The following is a 20,690-nucleotide window of genomic DNA, read 5'->3' as shown; positions in this document are numbered from 1 at the left end:
TCTGCTTCCTCATGACCTGTTAATCTATAACAAGTTGCTTAGATGTAAATGTATATGGGTTGCTGGGGTGACTTTGTTTTAATCATATAAAGGAGATATGTGAAAACCTGTTTATATGTCTTTCTATGTTTTATATAAAGAAAACCTGCTTTTACCTGTATTTATTATAATCATTCATCTGAAAAATATGGTGTAAATACACTATGATTCATACATTGCTTGAAAAACTTTGTTGAGATACATTAGCTGTAGAAAGAAGTACACAAGTACACTGAGGAATAAAAGAAGGATACCATTAAGAGAGAATGTAAATCAGGTAGAAAACTCTAGTATTCGTTGATACTGTGGATTTCTTTCAAGCCCTGTGCTGTCTGGAGGCTGCCACCCCCCTCAGGAAGTGATAAGTGTACCCGTCCAAGCTAACCTTCAGTGACTTACATTCACAAGTTTGACCTCATATTAGGAAGATTCAGCAATCTCTCAAAAGAGTGGCATCACTTGAATACCAAGTGCTCAAACATGTGAGTCTGTAGAGGACACTGTAGATTCAATCCACAACAATAAGAAACTGCTTTTTATGTTATATATAATAAATAAATACATAAATATATGTATCTACACTATATATATACTATGTATACTCACATATATATATATATATATAATATATATATAGTGAGAGACGCACTCTGTGTGTGTATATGTGTGTGTATTTAGGGATCAGGTATTCTGATTTCAGTTATTGTCTTCACTGTAATTTTTCACTACACACTCAGGTATTATGTGATGCACATGTACAAAGAAATTAAAATTGATTGCTATAGTTAGTGATTTAAAACACATGTTGTCTTGCATACTTAATGTGTCTTTATATGATCATGAATAGCCAAATCTACTTACTTAGCAAAACCCCAAATAAAATGTGGACTGTAGTCTTTACTTCTTGGAGACCTTGTTACAAGGAGGACCCCTTTGTTCTTCCCAGCCACCCAGCTAGCTTAGCCCCCAAAATAACCACACATAAATTGTATTAATTAAAACACTGTTTGGCCATTAGCTCTAACTTCTTATTGGCTAACTCTTACATATAGTTTACCCCATCTCCATTACTCTGTGTATCGCCACATACCAGTAGCTTACTGAGATTCTAACGGGCGTCCATCTCAGGCAGAGGATCCATGGCTTCTCTGACTCTGCCCTTCTTCCTCCCAGCATTTAGTTCTTTTTTCTCCACCTACCTAAGTTCTGCCCTATCAACTAGGCCAAGGCAGTTTCTTTATTCATTAACCAATGAAAGCAACACACAAACAGAGGAAACTCCTACACCAAGACCTCATTTCACCAACACATTTTTTTGTTTTCAGTTTCCAATGAAAACTTCTTTGCTAATTCAATGCCATTGTACATAAAATTTATGAAAAATATTCAGGTTCTGGTGTAGGAGGTTCTTCTGTTCATGTGTTGCTTTCATTGATAAATGAATAAAGAAACTGCTTTGGGCTTGATAGGGCAGAACTTAGGTAGGCAGAGAAGACAGAACTGAATGTTGGGAAGAAGGGCAGAATGAGAGATGCCATGGATCTTCTGCCTGAGACAGACACTGGTTAGAATCTTGCCGGTAAGCCACAGTCAGTGGCAATACACAGATTAATAGAAATGGACTAAATTAAGATGTAAGAAATAGCCAATAAGAAACTAGAGCTAATGGGCCAAGCAGTGTTTTAATGCACACAGTTTCTATGTGGTTATTTCAGGTGTAAGCTAGCTGAGCGGCCAGGACAAATAAGCGCCCTGCTCTCCTTCCAACAAGGTTCTATTAGCCTAGTAAATGCTTGGGTTTATCAATTTATAGCAGGTCTGATACTCCAACATCCAGTAAAATAAATTGTTAAATTCCTAGGGAAACAAACAGTGAGAACATGATTGTGAAATCAAATACATGCAAGTGCCTTTGGGTGCTCAGAATTCGAAATGGGGAATCAGTGGAGATAACTTAGAAAACCCAAATTTATTTTGCTTTAAAGATGGATAACATCAATTACTTGCTAGAAGGGATAACTGGGAGACAAGTGACTAACACTGTCACAAATCATGCAGGGGATAGCACTGTGGGAACCCAAAAGAAGAGGGCAATAAATCCAATATACTTAGAGGAACTGCCTGAGAATTCCATGTACCAAATCTCAGAAAAAGAAATAGCCACTATGAATAGTCCTATGTAAGACAGAACAACTGAAAGGAATTAATATCGCTTGATATCATGATATCACTTAATCAATATTTAAAGGAATTAATAGAACATAAAGCTCTAAAGTTCCCTCCCTCCCTCCCTCCCCTCTATCTCTCTCTCTCTCTCTCTCTCTCTCTCTCTCTCTCTCTCTCTCTCTCTCTCTCACACACACACACACACACACACACACATACACACACACACACGTACATAATTAGAATTGGAAACTTTCTCCAGTGGAAGTCTTGTATACATTTTCTGGAAAACTTTTTTCTTGGTATACAGGTGGTGCCAAAGGTTGAAGTAACATGGGAGTTGCCGCTGCAGACACAGCAGGATTTGGTGGTAGAATTACAACAACCTGTGAAATGAATCAAAATGTCATTGAGTCATCCAGAATATCCAGATCTTCCTATTCCTTACACCATAATGTCACCCTTACCAGTATCTACATTGTCACTACTGAATTGAATCACACCTCAGCCTTCTTGGTGTCTTAGGCACCACTTGGATCAAGTGTTGTACACATACGACACTCATTCTATTGCAGAGGTTGACCAGAGAACTTGATATCTGCAGCTGCATCTTGGAGCATCCATTTTCCTTTCCATTTTAAATGGCTTACTGAAACAAGGTGTTATGGAAAATGAGAATGGCGCTCTTTCAAAGTAGTTTACTCCTGCTGACAGCATCACATCCAGACTCCGGTGTGACAGCCGTGAACAAAGTTCTGCACACATGACAGTGACCCAGAATGGCAGGAGCATCATGAGACTTGGGAAAATCCTGTCCTTCACAAGCTCAGGGGCAGTGCAGCATGAAGAAGATGTGCATACTGAAGCATCACATGCCGCTCGGCCACTGCTGTGGTGGATTAACAGGAAATCATCAGGAACAGCACTACTCAGCTCTAGGGAGCAATTGCTGGGTTGTACTGGCTACTTTCTCTACTTGAAAATTTGAATCTTAGAGGCCTCTCCAGGCATATCTCATGGTCTCCTTTCTGGTCTTTTTTTCCTCTTAAGTGTGTCACTTTCTTATCTCTATGTGACCTTCTTCCACCACAGTCCTCGAGAACATCTGCTGCAGTCCTTGGAGAAACACAATGACCAGATGTGCACAAGCTGGAAGTTTCTGATAAACAACAACCCGGTCAACTCCCTGAGCACACATTATGCAGGACAATAGGGCCTAGAAAGGAGGAATCAGAGTGGAAAAGATGGGGCTGAATTTGATCAAAGCATACAAGATGCAGTCATGATATTTTCAAACAAGAAAAAAGATTAACATGTGAAAGAAGTCTGAACACAGAAGAAGACTAGAAACTCTTCTTCAGCTGGGTTTCATCTTAGGACAGAGCACACTAGGTGGGGCTAATTGGCAATGGATCCATGGGATACAAACAAAAAGGAGGGTTTAAAACAGTCCTGTAAAGGATGCTACATTCTGTGGCTGGATACCTTTCAGGTTCTTTCTACAGCTCACAAGTACACTTCTGTCCTTAGAAATGTTTTTCTTAGCAAATGGTCTCTATTTCAGTTTCTAAGCATGAGTCCCTGAACAGTCTTTTGCTTTGTAAAACCAGGATCTGGAATTGGGTAACCTCTGAACTCAGATCTGTGGCTTGGCAATCCTAAGCATGTTTTCCCAGAGTCCCCGGTTTTCTCAGTCTTTCTCTCCATCTCCCTCTCTCTGAAGGCTGAAGGAATTTCCACCTGTCTGTCCCTCAAACTGTCAGGAAAGTGCTCTTGAGCTTCCTTCCTAGTCTGGGTTTAAACTCTTTTATTAATGAAACTAAGAACCCCAAAGGCAGCCTCCGTTCCCTGGTAACACAGCGTTTTAAGTCTGAGCAGAGGACCTAGCTGACCTGTTGATAGTCTTGACTTGCGGGAGCCAAGAGCAATGAAGATGTGTCTTTGTAAGCTGTTAGATTTGTGAGACTGATTACTAGAGCAATAGAAACCTACTAAACACCATCCAACAAGGACTGCTACTCACCTCACTGGTGTTACAACAGGTTGCTTTACATCCAAAGGCAGAGGTGGACACAGCAATACAGAATTCTAGCACATTTAAAATGAATATCAAAAAATCTATACCCTAAAAATAGATTCATACAAAGGAATGTGAATAGCAAGTAGAGATTATAAGTTTGAAATATGCCCCCCACCACTACCATGCCAAAAAAGGAAAGACCCTGGCCAGGGGTTTGGAAATCTGGCTTTTGATATTGCTCAACCCTTAGACAATTTTCTGGCCTCTTGAATACCATTTCTTTTATCACTTTTTTACTAATAATAATTATCAGAAACACTAGAGCCTGCTAAATTCTGGTGCTAGAAATTTCACACACAGAAAACAATAATATTATTTCACTTTTGAAGGGAAGAGACTTTCAGGTTGGCTTTCTAACCAAACCCTGCGGGGAGATCCTAGTTCACAGTGGGAACAAAAGTTGTTTTTCAGATAATATAGGCGACTATCCTGGTCTCTGTGGGCTGTCCAAGTTACCATAGCGTCTTCACAAGTAGAAGCAAGGTGCAGAAGAATCAAAGTCTAAGAAACTGTAGTACTTGCCTTGAAAAAGAGGACAGAATGATGAGTCAAGGAATGTAGGCAGAAGATGGAAACACAAAAGCCAAGAAAATTACCTTTCCCTATGTCTCCCAGGAAGAATAACAGTCCTGTCAACATTTTGATTTTATGTAACTGAGATTCATTTTAAACTTCTATCATCCTGTAATACATCTGGATTATGTGCCAATTTGGCAGCAATTGTCACAAGTATGATAAATAATTACAGTGTTAAATACCATATTTGTTAGTATTCAGTGCACTTGGCTTTGTCTGACTCTTCAGCAAGCCACAGGATTAAAATGGAGGAACAAAAGTATCATGTTTCTTCTGAATTTTCTTGTCTTGAACTGGTTTTGAAATTTCTCTTGCCTGGAATTGTTGTGTTTGAATATTCTGTCTCTTTCTTTCATTGATCAGAAATGCTCCCTCTACTGTAGATTAGTCAACAGATCAGAACCTTGGCATGTGAGAGATACTGATTCAGCAGACTCTGAGAATAGTTGCATGTTGTGTGATGAAATATTCCTAGCTCCTGCCTCAACAGATCCAGTAGCCTCTGTGTCTCAGGCATTGTGACTGGCACAGTGGAAAATAACAAGTAGAAGAGATGGTAGCCTTGTCCTCAGAAATGTGACCATCTAGATAGGCAGATTAAGAGTTTCTTTGAGTGTCAGAGAGTAAAGAAGTCAGGTCTATATGCCTCATATTCTTCCTTACAAATATTTGATCACTTTCATATAATTTATAAACAGTCTCACATAATAAAATTTAATTTACATAACAAGTAGAGGCTGGGCTGGTAGCTCACAACTGTAATCCCAACACTGAGAAGAGATGGTGTTTTTTAATCTGTGGGAATCCCAGACTATATAGCAAGATTCACATCTCCAGAAATATCAAACAAACATACAAACTGAAAACAGCAACATAAACAAGACAAAGTACTATGTGTATATAAGTTTATAATATACTACTTTAAGCTATAGGAATTATTATTATTTAGATTATTTTTAATGGTCATTGGTAATTCCATATGGCTTGTTCTTTTGTACAGAAAGCTCACTTTTTAAAACCTGTCTTGTAAGCTAAACAATATATCTTTACTCTTAGAGGTTTGGAACCTCCAACTATTAGGAACTTGGTTTTATTTTGGGTCTGTCTGGGATACCAACTCAAGATGACATGACATATGGGCCCCTATGTCTCTGCACTAGCCACTTTAGTGGTTTTCCTTTACTTAGTTATAGACAGAAGGGAAATAATTCACTGTCACCTGACCCCTAAACAAATAACTGTTCTACTTCCCAGTCATTCACAGCTCCCCAAAGAGATTTTACAGCCTCGATTACTGCCTTTGCAAGAGACAGTGAACCATTATCTCCACAGTGGCAGCTCATCAGCAAAGGAAATACTCACCACAGCAATTCTAAGACTTGTGAAATGGAAACTACTAAGTATAACGAAGAAACCAATTATACTTGTTGCTGCAGCCACTACAGAGCTAATGGTATTAAAACTTAGACTGGTGGTGACCTAAAAAGGAAGGGAAATAAGTTAATTCAATAGCATCTTTGGTGTAGCACCAACAATATTTGAACTGCAATATGATTTTATTAATACATTTCATCCTCTTTCTGCCAAAAGCAGAATCTGTGTCTTTCCTTATGGTATCTTTACTTCCATTCCTTTGAGAAAGTGAAAGCATTACGCCATTTTCCTAAGATGAAATCCCCTGTCCCCCTGAGATGACACTCAAGGGCACAACATGCTCTTCAAATTTTGTAGTGAAAATTTCAGTCTTTGACACATTGTCTGGAAGGCCTTGCCTATCATTTCTCACCACACTCTTCAAACATCTGACTGTTTTCCTTGTATAAATGTTGATAATCGCTCACGGTATGTCCCTCTGGCATATTTCCCCCTATGCTGCAGCTTTGGTTTCACAATTCTCTTCTCATGGTTCAATAAAACTTTATTATGAGAAGTAAAACTACTCAGGAAACTGAAAGCTTGCTGTGTCTCTAACATGAGAATCGAAACAGAACAGAACCCAGCTCTGCTGACTTTCTCGCAGGGTTTAGGTAGGTTATCTCAGTATAGTGAGAGGGACTTAGAAAATTGCTAGCCTGAGAGGTAACGGAATGAACTCGCACACGTGCTGTCTGAGTCATGCTCTTTGTTCCTCTGCCATTACAAAATCCCAATCATATATAAATCCACTCATTAACAATTTGTTAGTAATAAAAAACTGCAGGGGATATTCTCAGGAACGAAGGCATTCTTTGAAGATATGCAGCAAAACTTTTCATCTAGTTTGTAGCTGAGCACAGCTGCAGCTATGGGGAGGTGCCTGCCCTCTCTTATAGGGGCTGCTACAGCTTACCAAAGGCAGAAAACGAAACCATTGAGAGAACTAAGGAAAAGGCAAAGAATACATGCATTATTTTACATTTCTCAAGTGTGATTAATAATATCTGAATGTGGTTTTCATTAACCAGCATTTTTATTCACCTAAATCTTAAGATCTAAACATAAACAGTTATTCTATTGCATCAAAAGCTGGTCCAAAGTGTTAATTTCTACTTTGAATGGGAACAGAGAGATGCTGGTGAAGAGAATTTAGGACCACATGGGTCCTATTGATCTCTCAAAGGACTATGATATAACAAGAACAGACACCTGCAATACCGACCTAAATTGTCGTAAATCTTCAAAGGACTATGCTCTAGCAAGACCAGACACCTGCAAATCTGTTCTATAAAGTTCCTCCTGTGATCACCCCTCAAGGGCTTCCATCTGGCCAAATCATATTGCCAGAGAGTTAATTACAAAGAACAGGCTTCTGGTTTTTTGGTTCTTTTTTATTGCAGTCTGGGACAAAAGGTTGGACCGTCATATTTTATTTGCTAGAATTATAGTTTGGGGGAAAAGTTATCCTACTAACAACACAGGAAGATTGTGCCCAACATATGAGGCATACACTGCTTGAGAGTCCCAAAGCTGAGTTAGAGGGGAGCATCTTATCACACAAGAGAATCTGCAGTTAGAGACAGCAGCTACTCAAAGGTAATATTTTTCACAGGCCATGCCTGTGTGAATTGAACCTCCATTATATGTGTAAATCTCTGGTGGATTTGTCTTCTAAATATCAGCTGATCTACTGTGTAACCTTGCAGATCTCATGACATGAGGTACATGTTATGGTTAAAGCTGGTTAAATATGCTAAGAAGGTAGACAGGAGCACAGGTAAAGAAGGGTCACTTGGTCATGGTCCAGAAGTTGATCCCTATTGCAGGAAGGGAAATTCAACTGCAGCTTTTAGCAAGTGAGTGCTGAACTCTTGGTTGTTGCCTTTTATCAGATTTTGACAGAAATCCCATTGTTACCATCTTTTTAACATCATTTATTATTTTATGTGTACATGTATTTTGTGTACATGTATTTTGTCTACATGTATGTACATGCCTGGCACCCACGAAAGTCAGAAGAAGGCTTTATATTCCCTGGAATTGGATGTCTGAAAGTCATTATGTGAAAATCTGAATCAAATCTGGGTCCTCTGCAAGAGCAATAAGTGTTCTTAATCACTTAGCTATCTCTACAGCCTCTATAATATTTTTTTTTAAAAAATTGTTATTTTAGATACATTTATAGAAACCATTTTAACCTGTCACTTAATGATGTTATTGCCACTGCAAATATTTGGTGTCATTGTCATGAGCAGGATCTGAAGCTTCAAGGTTCACTTGTCTAACTTCACTTCTCCATCTTCACCAGGACCAAGATTCTCTCCACAATGGTGTGCCTGGACACACCATCCACTCAGATATGATGAGACCTGGTAGCTCAGCTATACCTTTGAAAGTCAAATTCTTTTTAAAAGGCAGAGCCTTGGCCTTAGGAAAATAGAACCAACCTCTTTTATATATTAGCAGAATGCATACTTGATGAAATCATTCTCATTTAATGGCAAAATAAAAGAAAATAATTACCAGGACTTCTGTAGTTCTCATTCCTGCTGCAATTGACAAGGATCCTGAGATTATGAACTGATCATAAGAGGAAAAATTCAAGTTAACAATTTTTAAATAGCCATTATAAATCATAGCATACTAAAACTTCTATATCAACTGGGTCTACTAAAAATGGTCAATGATCTTAAAAACAGTGCAGTTGTCACAATACCTCCCCTACCCACTAGAACTGGGGGGGTAAAATGAGTCATTGGAAGAATCATCAAGGTTTTTTTTTAATTTTGCAACTGTCATCCCCCAAAAAATTGTTTAAGATCAATGAAGGCTAAAACTCCCCAATCCTTATATTAAGATTTTGCACACATGGCCTGAAATTGAAGAAGACACCCAAGCAAAATCAGACCAGAAATTATTCTTGTTGAAAATATATTGAAAGCTGTCAATAAAATAATGACAAAAATTATACTAGAATGCTGTACCTATTTGAGTCCCGCAATTTGGCAATTATTTTCTATTTCTTCTAAATGACTGCTATCAACGTGACTAATTGACCTCTTTAAACTATTAAGTTAAATATACGGATGTCTGCATTTGCTTCCAAACTTGGCTTAGAAGATTTAAAAGTTAATAGCAGCATCACCACTATCACAAAATTGAAATGAAAATCAAGATACACATATAAGTTGAGAATATGGCTCTCAGCCAATTGCTTCCCATGCAGGTCTGAGCCCTTAGGTTCAATTCGCCATCAAGAACTATAGGAGTTGGTTTCCAAGATAGCATTTAATAGAAAATAAAGATGGAAGAAGAAAACATTGGTGGGTAGACATGAGAGATTCTGAGTCCTCATTCATGGGCTGAATATGCCTTGGGTATGCTAACCTTTCCTAGTCTCGTTTTCTTCATTTATACAATGACAATGAACGCAAATATTTCAAAAGTTGTAGTGATTAATTGAAGTGGAACATTACATACAAAACAGTTAGCAATATTCCTAGATTACAATGCAATGAAAATTCTTATTGGTGTTATGGGTGCTATTACTACTATTATCATAATCATTGATACTATTATTGATATGTCAAATGTTATGTAACTTTGAAAAGTATTGAAGCCTGTGGTATTTCTCAAATCTTAAACATCTATTGTAAATAGGAAGGGAAAACTAAGGTACCAGGTCATCAAATTCTCTAAATTTCTCAATCTCAAGTTTATCAATAAATGGAACCCTTATTTTTTAATGGAATTCTCATTGTAAAATAACCAAGTTTTTGCATTTTACTTTCCACTTGTCATCTCATAATATATTGGTAAGAAAATGTTTGATATTTTATACTAAATTGACACTCTGAACTCTATAGAACTTTCTTAAATTTTATTATAGCAGAAATTTTTAACTTTTAAAATTTCTTCTTCAATTTTTTGATTAGTTACTTTCTTCAAAATTTGGAACCGAATTTACCTAGGTTTTCTATTCTCTTAAGCATTGACTGAGAGTTGATCAGCCCGGCACTGCTAACCCCCTGCTCAGCTTTGCCTCCTCTGCATTGCTAACAAGACCTTCATTTCCTTCATTCTTTCATGAGCTTCAGAGTTCAGTGATCCCTTCCAGCTAGAGGAGTCAATCTCAATTTCCGCAACTGAAAGATGCAAGTACATTATCCTTGGATTAAGATTAGACTGGTAAACTGTTTGTGAACAGTGAAAGAGATATATCACTATGTCAAATTACTCTGTCATCAAGATGTGATGACATCCTTGTACAGCCAAATAACCACCACTAGGAATGACTAGCCTCTGAACTCTTGAGGAAATTAGTTGTGACAATGCTTAAGTAATCCTTGTGGGAGTACATGAGTACACGCTGACACAGTATCCTAAATATTGTATTAAAAAACAGTTAACCTAGTTTATGTGAAGGGTAAATTGGTATTGCAACATAACAAGGAAAAAACTGAAAAAAATAGATATACTGTTTCAAACTTATGGCCTACTTCAAAGAGTAAAGAGAGGATTCCCCATAAGGTTAGTGGAGTCACAACAGAGTGTTAATATCTCCAGTTACATAAGATGATATGCTACTCACCACAATTGAACCCCAAACTGGGGCATACATGTGCACTGAAAGTGCTGAGTACATATATTTTATTTCAGTCATCATTATTAAACCCAAAGTGAGGTTTATGAGAGCAATCAGAACTTGGACAACCTAGACACAGAAAAGTGAAACATTATCCACCACAAAAAGGATGTCTCTACTAAGTGTTATCAAACCACTAAGTTGCTTTCATTGATTAATCAATAAAGAAACTACTTGGCCTGAAAGGACAGAACTTAGGTAGGTGGAGAAGACAGAACTGAATTCTGGGAGAAAGAAGGGCAGAGACAGAGAGACGCCATGAAGCTCCTTCCTGAAACTGACGCTGGTTAGAATCTTTCTCAGTAAACCACAACCTCATGGTTTTACACAGATTGGTAGAAATGGGTTAAATCAAGATGTGAGAGTTAGCCAAGAAGAGGCTAGAGATAATGTGCCAGGCAGTGATTTAGTTAATACAATCTCTGTGTGATTATTTCAGGTGTAAACTAGTCAGGTGGAGGGATGCAACCCGTTCTTCCTGTTACACTTTAATTTGTGGAAACACCCAAAAAGGACAAGAAATCAATCCAAAGGAAAAATAAAAATAGAGTGAAAATCACTAGAATTCGAAACAGGGAATCAATGGAGAAAACTTAGAAAACCCAGATTTATTTACCTTTAAAGATGGATACGATCAATTACTTGCTAGAAGGGATAACTGGGAGACAAGTGACTAACTCTGTCACAAATCATGCAGGGGATAGCACTCTGGGAACCCAAAAGAAGAGGCCAGCAAATCCAATATACTTATTAGAATTGCCTGAGAATATCATGTACCAAATCTCAGAAAAAGAAATAGCCACTATGAATAGTCCTATATAAGACAGAACAACTGAAAAGAATTAATATCGCTTGATATCATGATATCTCTTACTCAATATTTAAAGGAATTAATAGAACACAAATCTCTAAGCTTAGAGCTCACAGCACGGGGAGTGTGTGTCTTGCTTTCTCCTTCAGAGCTACTGTGAATGTAAAACTGCTCTCAGAAAAATGTACAGCTCAATAAAAGCAATAAAAGAGGTAAAATTGTGACCTAGCCAATAGAGCTCTTAAAACTGTTCCCAGGCCTCCTGGAGTGCAGCAAGCAGAAAAAGGCTGCAGAAGTCTCCTGATGATAACAATAAAAAGACTGACAATTTTTCAATATTTACAAAAATTAGAACAGTGAAGTGGAAAAGAAAGTGTGTGCCTGAGGCAGCTACCCAGTGGTTGGAAGGTTGGGCAGTGAGTATCTTCTGCATTTAGTGACCTTTAACCTGCTTAGGATGTAATTCCTTGAAGTTCTCTCTCTTTTTTTAGGTACACTCTTCTGCAGACAGAAGAGTATGGAAAAGAGGGGATTTCTCCTCATCTGCCCAGCAGGGGAAGTAAAAGCACTAGAAACATCTGAGAACAGCATGGGTTTCCCCGCCGCTGGGCAGGCCTGAGACTGGAGCTCAGCAGCTTGTGTGGGTTTCTGTGTGCACTGAGCTGGATGGGATCATCTTGGATAACACACAACCTAGAACATACCTGAAGTTTCTATATTTTAAACATAATTAAATTGAAAATCTGATGTGGCAGAATAACGTATCCGTTTTCAAATGATAGATTGGAAAATCAAATGCTAGTGACCATCGGATGTGTTGAGAGACCATGAAGTTAGTGGGACAGAGTACTTGTGTTAGATTTTTTTTTATTTGTTAATCATTTAGATATTTACAAAATCATTCTCCCCTCAGATCCAGAAATGTCTTACCCCGAGGACTTTGGGTTCCCCCTTCAAGAATTTCTCTGCGTTCTCTTTCCATAGTTGTAACCTTACAACAGACCTCTCTGAAGGCAGAGCATCTCCAGGGGCCACCTCTATGGCAGTCTTTTCTGGTCCTTGCGTGGTTGCCATGGCAACAGAAACAGTGCTGAAATAAAAATGAAATTCTGGATGAACTCCTGGAAATGACTCAGTGCCAGCTTCCTGCTTAAGGGTAAATTCTGACCTAAATCCTCCCATATTATCACAAAGAGTTTAGCATAGATAAACTACAAAAATGGCTTTAATCTCTTGGTAAGAGAAGCTCGTCTGTTTCTATTTTCCTAGCCTTATTTTTGAGTGCTCATAATTTTTTTTTAGATAGCCAAGGCTGTTTTGGACATCATTTTCAAATAGATTATTGAAGCCTTTGTACAAGCTGAATTTATTTCCATTGACTTCATTTTCCCAGCTCACTCTCTGCTCCACCTCAGCAAAGAAATCCATCACTCTTCTCACACGGTCTCTGGATTTCATCAGATACAACTTCCCCCTGCTGCATACTACTCACCCTACAATGCAAGAGAGGATTCAGCCTGCCTTTGGTACTTCCTTTTTGTGCTCCAGAAGGCAAAGGTGTTCCTAAGGAAAGCTTAACTGTAGAGAAGTCCTCTCCAATGCACAGTTTATTCTCTATTTACAAAGGGCCTCTGCTGTGCCTCTCAGAAATCCCTTCAGATCTCTGTGGTGTGCTGAGTTCCTTGGATGTCTATTAATATTGCCCTCATGAGTCAATTACTAATGAGGAAGAATAAAGAGGGGAATCTAAAGGGCGAGCCTCTCTTTTGTCAAATAGAAGATACACACACACACACAGCCTAAATATCAAGTTTGTTGATAATTGATGGTGGTCAAGAAATAAAGTATGAGCAGGGAAAAGCCTGGCCTAAGACCCGATAATCTGGAGTCTACTTCTAGCTCTTTCATTAAGATGTGAATTTCTGGCTCCTAACTGCCTCTGGGTTACTGTGACTGCGCCTCTAAAGAGCGCATTGGGCACAATTGTTCCAAGCTTCTTTCTGATCTTCATACTGCTGAAAGTTTGCCCTGTGTCTTCCGGTAAACATCTGCATCAACAGCTTCAGCTCATGGCCTGTGTGTCCCCTAAATGAAGCCAGAGAGGCTTGGAGACCTAGTCCAGGTCACAGTCCATCTCGGGAGCAGACTAAGCTTATCTGGCTGGGCGCTCAGGCTCCATCCTCTGCATCTCCACTAAGTCTGCATGGAACAGATATTGTCTTACCTGATGGATTGTCGAGACAATATTTAGGAGACAGAGATGAATATCATGGGAGAAGATTATTAAACATGTGCAAAATTCTTAATCAACAATTTAAGGTATGGCCGTTTTCTTTTACATTCCCTTTTAAATGTTATTATTTTATTGTTGAGGACGCCATACTTGAGTATTGTATTTACATCATTTACACCCCACCCTCTCTACTGTTCAACTTTTCCCATGATCCTCACACCCTTTAATATTTATGACCTCTTCTTCTTTATTATTGTTATATATGCATGTGATTATATAGAATATATCAATATACAATATGAATATATATATATAAACATACAACCTGTGAGGTCCATTTAGTGTTTCTCATATGTTTACTGTTTGGTGATAACCTCCTGGGATTGGATAGCCCATCTTGGAGCTCACTGTTAGAGAAGACTGGTTCTGCCTCTCTCTACAGTCAGTATTTGTCTAGGGTTTTCATCTAGGGGCGAATATGACAAGATATTTTCAAGGGTACGAAACTGGCACTTGTATCTTGGGGGTAGCCAAGCACTGTGTAAATGGCCTTACAAAATATTCAATAGGAGGAAATTAATATCTGTTACTATTAAACCTAGCCACCTGCCTGCTGAGGTCATAGACCCTGGAGGAGAAAATATTGCTGCCAACTTGGTTTTTAAATGAATTCTCCTCTTCAAGGAGCTGCAGAAGAAGGACTGTCAAATACTGAGGAAGTTTTATTCATTCCTCTTACTACCAAAATGTAGAAGTAGACCCAAAGTTGGAGATGAAATCGAGAAACTTGAGATTAATTTAGCTCTCTGATCTCCATTTCCTGACATATGGTTCAGAACTTTGTATACCACCAGGTGGCTACATCCCTCACATCCACCGTCCTTGGACCAGCACCTAGAACTCTGCCTACAGACAGTCATGTGTACATGGACACAGCCAGTCACATACCCATCCAGAGAAGCCCGCCTGAAAGAGACAAGCAGGCCTCCATGCTCATCTTTGGTGGGCATGCCTTTAGAGAAGTGGTGTACAAGAAAAAGTGATCAGCTTCACTTGCCTCCTCTGTGTAACTGACACTTCCATAGACAGACTCTGCGTGATTTGGCTGAGAGGTAAATGAATCTGATATCTGGCATCTCAGCTGTGACCTCACACCAGCAAAACCACATGGGGGAGGCCTCTGTCCGCCCGGTAACGACTGTAGGCCGGGAGTGCTTTTTCTGACACACCGCTGAAGGTTAGACTTCAGGAAAACATTTCATTTATTCAGTCACTCAGCTGGAATTTACTCTCTGATTTCAGAGATTTTTCTAGATGCTAGGGTCAGAGTGACTTGCAAAAATAATTAATTCTAGACCTCTTAAGGAAGACAAGTAAGAAAATAAGACACATGTTGCTCATTGGAGTAAGTTTTCCTGACTAGAAATCCTCTAACTCAGCCCCATATCTGAAGCTTCTCACCATTTTCCAATAATTCATTTTTATTACAACAAAGTGATTGAAAAAAGTTTATGTTTGCAAATTTTTGAAGGAAGTGTGGGGCATTCTAAATGGAATAAAATGTATCATTCTTCCATCACTTCAATTTTAATTGGCAAATAATAACGCTATACATATATGGGAGGATATTGTGTTTTGCTATCTCTGGAATGACTGTATGAGGATAAATAAAGCTTCCCTCATCTTACATTCTAGTCCTTTGATTTTAATGAGAGTTTTGAAAAACCTAACATTTTAATGTTTAAACATATTTTGTTTGGGAAACGTTGACCAGGCTACACCACGTGTCTCTAGGCATCTTCCCTTATGTCACTGAAACCTTATGTTTGTTGGGGAAGTGTTCTTCATTTCACAACTCCAAGGCTTCTGGCCACCACAGTTTGACTTCTTTCTCTCCTCTGAATTTACTTTGTTTGAGTTTCCGTGTAAGGACATGTGCTCCTGGAAAGTTAGTTTTTTTTTGTGCCCAGCTGATTTCCCTTGGCATGGGGTACAGATGCACTGAGGATACGGTTTAGCCTAAAATAGTAATTTAGTCCTATTAATAAGTTTAAGATGGTAAGTTGTAGACATGATGCCCATGTGCATATCTTATAGTAGAAATGACTGTCAGGTCCTCCAGAGAAGCTAAGTGACAAGGAGAGCTCAAGGAGGTGAGGGATGCATGGTTCTCCCTGGGAAGGGGAAATAGAATAGGTTTTGCAGATGAGCTGGGTTCAGATGAAGGTGAGAACAGGAAGGATGGGGGTGTAGAGAGAAAATACTGGGAGAGATGGCTGGAATTGGAAGACATTGGTGTGGGGGGCAATATGGAACTACAAGGGTAACCCTAGCAAAGACTTCTAGGAATGGTGGATACCGAGCTGAACCAGCCATCTTCTGTAATCAGCCAAGGCTTCCAGTGGTGGAGCTAGAACGCCAACCCAGCTACAAAACCTTTATTCTACAATCTACCCTGCCTGCAAGATGTACTGGGGTGATGGTGGCACAGAAACTGTGAGAGGGGCCAACCAATGACTGGTCCATGAGGCCCCCATGCTGAAATGGATCCAACACCTGACCTTGCCCGAATGGCCAGGAACCAGAGGCTAGTGACTCAGAGACCAAGAGAAGAACAAAACATGACTGGCAAAGTGAAAAAAAAAGGCAATAAATTGACTTGTCCAGTCATCATCAGAGAAGTTTCATCCAGAAACTGATGGGAACAGCCAAACATTAGGGAGAGCTCAGGGGATCTCATGGAAGAGGAGGAAGGATCATAGAAGCCATAATGTTGGAGGACACCACCAGAACACTGCCCAAAGAATCAACCAAGTAGGGCTCATGAGGGCTCACAGAGAATGAAGCAATATTCAGGGAGCCTGTATAATTCTGAGCTAGGTCCTCTGTAGATATGTTATGGTTGTGTAGCTGGGTGGAAGTGGAGGTGTCTATGACTCTTTTGTCTGCTTTTGGGACCCTTTCCCTCCTACTGGGTTGCCTCATCCCTCCTTGATATGAGGATTTGTGCTTAGCTTTGCTGTAACTTGTTACGTCATGTTCAGCACATATCTTGGAAAGGCTGCTCTTTTCTGAGGGGAAACTGAGAAGGAGTGGATCCGGGAGAGAGGGAGGTGTGGAGCAGAACTGGGAAGAGTGAAGGGAGGGGAAACTAGTCAGGATATACTGTCTGAGAGAAGAATAAATCTGAAAAAAGAAAAGAAGTAAATGACTGACAGACCCTCACATCACCTGGACCTGATGGTATATGCCTATAATACTAGCTATTTGGAAGGCTTAACCCTCACAAGTTCAAGGCTTGCTTGGACTAGAAAGTAAATATAAGGCCAGCCTGGACAACTCAGCGAGATCCTGATTCAAAATAAAGCTAAAATAAAGGCTGAAGATACAACTTAGGGGTAAAGTGCTTGCTTTCCCTGTTTGAGGCCCTAGGTTCAATCTCCAATACAAAATCACCATATAAAATTAATAAATCACTGCAGAAAGTACTATATATGACATGACTGTTTATATGTTCCTTATTAAGAATGTTTAGCAACACAAAATATATCACTAGTGATACGATATATTCCAGATACAAGAATCGATTTTTATGCTGGAGGTTGAACAGTTAGCAAAATGTGTTGTTCATATTGGTTGTTGATTCTGAAAGTGTCTGATGGTAACACAGTATCTTTAAGCAGTTCTGTAACAGGAGCAATATGTTAAGTTTCTCAGTAGAAGGAGCAAGAGAGTCTCTGCGACAGCAAGGGGCATCATGTCCTTCCTAGTGTAGGTGCAGACCCACAGCATGCACATTCCAGGCCTGCATCCCTAAGTTTACAACACAGACACTTTCTGACCAAGAAAAGTAGATGCTCACCCACATGACATGCTTTTCCCATTGGCCAACCTCAGGAAACCTAGGCACAGGCAGCCTCCTGTGGCTATGTGCCTTTTCTTCCTATAAACTTCATGCATCCTGAAGAACGTTGCCCCAACTTGGACCTGAACTTCACAGCACATTAGTGGTGGGACCGTTGCTGACTTTCCACTCTCTGTCTACACTTAGGAAACTGTTGAGTTATTTGTTGGTTAACTGCAAATTCATTCCAGTCTGGACAAAGCAACAAATTTCTATCAGGTGATTAAATCATACTTTCTCCAGGAAATGATCCCATTCCAAATTTGTCCTTCCCTAAGGATGAACTCAAATCTAAGATGCCATGTAGAATTTCTGTTACTCTTTTATTATTTATAGCTCAAGATATTAAATGTACCCTAATACATCTATTGTAGGTTTTCTGATTGACCCAGGACACCACAAAGCTCTTCCTCCTCCTTCTCCTTTTCCTCTTTCTTTTCCTCCTCCTCCTCTTTCTTTTCCTCCTCCTGTGTTTTTACATGTTTGTGTGGGAGTGAACATGTGTGGGTGGATACAACTGTGTGTGAAATTGGAGGCCAGAGATCAATGTTGGGCATCTTCATCAGTTATCTATCTTCTATTTTCGGGCAGGTTAGCTCACCAGACCTGGAGCTCACCTATTTAACCACACTGGCTGGAAGATAAGCTCCAGAGAATCCCTTTCCAGTCCTGTGGTGTAGGCACGTGCCACTGGGCATGGATATTTTATATGGGTTCTGGAGAGCTGAACCCAAGTCCTCCTGCTTGTGAAGCAGGCACTTAGCCGACTGAGGCCCCTTCCCAGCCCCTGATGAAGCACTGTCAACTGATCCCACCGAGAGAAATTCTGGGTTGGAAGAACCCCAGCAGAAAAGATGCTTATTTCGTCATAACGTGATAGTGCTTAAATATTAAATATTTTAGAACACGAGGGGACATATTTATGTTCTAGACTATGAAAAGCAAAAAAGGAAGAAGCAAAAGATCATATAAAAACATGAGATTATATTATCTGGCCAAATAAATTATGACTAAGAAAGGAAGAGAAGCAAGAGAGATAATGCTGTTTTTCAAAGTGGTTCCTCTTTTGGAGTAATCTACAAGGACACCTTCTTCACATCGGAAGTGAAATCATCTTCAGCATCATTATAGTTAATATACAGGACCATCCCAAGATGTAAAAGTTGGATAGACACTGTGCAACTCCAGAAATATATGGGACATTTCTACAGAGACATGGAGAAAAGCTACCTTGAGGTAATTGCTCGTCATTTCCGTCTTCTCGTCACACCTCCCCAATGCTGCTCAGAGACCATTTCCCCCAAAGGAACAGACATCTACTTCCTGCCTGAGGTCCCATAACACCCCGAATTTCTCTCTCTTATGAAGTGAGGGGTAGTAAAGGAGTAGCTATATAGATCAGCAACAAGAAGTTAGAAAAGGGATCCCCTCAAGATCCAAGTCTCTTGTCAACCCTAAAATGGCTTCCTTAATGTAGATCTCTTCTTCCCTGTTCCTATATTCGCCCTTCCTCCATCTCCACCCTCCCACTCCCCCAAGCTCTCTCCAGTTTTTCCTTTCTCCCTTCTCTCTCCTCCTTTCCCCTTCCCCTACCCTCACCCCTACCCCCATCCCCATGCCCCCAACTTTTGCTCAGCCATCTTGTATCCTTCCAATTTCCAGGAGGATCTATTTGGGTTTTTATTTCGGTTTTTTTTTGGGGGGGGGGGTTCACCTTGTTATTTGGCTTCTCTAGGCTTGTGAACTATAGGCATAATGTCCTTTGTTTATGGCTAGAGTCTACTAATGAGTGAGTACATACCAGGTGTCCACGGGGGTGTCCCCAGCTAGGTCCTTGGGCAGCAGAGCAGAGGGTGCCTGAACTGGCCTTGCCTCACTGTCACACTGATGCTTATCTCGAATATCACCATAGAATCTTCGTCCAGCTATGGATGGAGATAGAGACAGAGACCCTCATCAGAGCAACGGACTGAGCTCCCAAGGTCCAGTTGAAGAGCAGAAGGAGGGAGAATATAAGCAAGGAAGTCTGGACCCTGAAGGGCTGGTCCAACCACTGAGGCAGTGTGTCTGTTCTAATGGGAGCTCACCAAATCCAGCTGGACTGGGACTGAATGAGCATACGATCAAACCGAACTCTCTGAATGTGGTTGACACTGGGGGCTGACTGAGAAGCCATTGATAAAGGCACTAAGACTTGTTTCCTATGCATGTACTGGCTTTTTGGGACCCTACTCTATTTGGATGCAAAGCTTCCTAGTCCTGGATGTAGCAGGGGAGGGCCTTGGACTTCCCACAGGGCAGGGTTCCCTGCCCTCTCTTAAGGAGGGAGGGGGAAGGTGGAGAGTGAGTGGGGGAGCGGAAGAAGAATGGGAGGAGGGAAGGAGGTATAAATTTTTGAGTGGAAAAAAGAAAAACAAGGAAAAGAAAAAAGGAAAAAAAGAAGTTAGAAAAGAATTATCTAAAATTCTCATCTCAGTCTTTTTTTGAAGGCAGATGGACTTTTCTTAGTCCATATTCTACCACACACTAAAGAGGCTGCATGAGTGGGCTGGTATTTCCCATAATAGTTTGGTCAACATTCTAGTTGCAGTTTATAGTATACAATTATATGATCCAGGAGAGATTGGTCATTAAAAAAAATAGGAAAAATGCATGCAATGAAAATCCACTTGTCCTTGAGCAGAGGGAGGGGGCAAGCTTTGCCGGAAGCGTGAGTTGTTTCTGCCACTGCTGCTGTGGGTACCCAGTTGCCTCGATGTTTCTCAAACAAATGTGGTCACGTTTAGTGGTTGCTGCAATTTCCTCAGACAGGTAGGAGCA

General features: G+C 39.9%; 1 protein-coding gene across 1 annotated transcript; it reads right to left on the bottom strand.

Annotated features, from left to right (window-relative positions):
- Positions 1 to 1,989: 1,989 nt before the first annotated feature.
- Positions 1,990 to 20,453, bottom strand: LOC148121404 (membrane-spanning 4-domains subfamily A member 4D-like). The gene is made up of 7 exons (XM_087908095.1): positions 19,672 to 20,453; positions 12,664 to 12,823; positions 10,869 to 10,991; positions 8,801 to 8,857; positions 6,224 to 6,340; positions 4,229 to 4,330; positions 1,990 to 2,591 (listed from the first exon to the last, which is right to left on the bottom strand). The coding sequence occupies exons 2-7, from the start codon at positions 12,805 to 12,807 to the stop codon at positions 2,445 to 2,447; spliced, it is 690 nt and encodes a 229-aa protein (XP_087764221.1). The 5' UTR covers positions 12,808 to 12,823; positions 19,672 to 20,453; the 3' UTR covers positions 1,990 to 2,444.
- Positions 20,454 to 20,690: the final 237 nt, after the last annotated feature.

This window comes from Myodes glareolus, chromosome 7, assembly GCF_982192425.1.
Source record: "Myodes glareolus chromosome 7, mMyoGla1.1, whole genome shotgun sequence".
Classification (NCBI taxonomy): domain Eukaryota; kingdom Metazoa; phylum Chordata; class Mammalia; order Rodentia; family Cricetidae; genus Myodes; species Myodes glareolus.
Note: the sequence above shows the minus strand (reverse complement) of the source record. Positions and strands in the feature narration are given on the sequence as shown.

Excerpts from the sequence above, each read along its gene's own strand:
- LOC148121404 (XM_087908095.1), bottom strand. The coding sequence starts at position 12,807 with ATGGCAACCACGCAAGGACCAGAAAAGACTGCCATAGAGGTGGCCCCT. Across the intron at positions 10,992-12,663 it reads GGGAACCCAAAGTCCTCGGG|GTTGTCCAAGTTCTGATTGC; the intron begins GTAAGACATTTC and ends TTCTGTGTCTAG. Across the intron at positions 2,592-4,228 it reads CCTGTTGTAACACCAGTGAG|GTTGTTGTAATTCTACCACC; the intron begins GTGAGTAGCAGT and ends TTCATTTCACAG.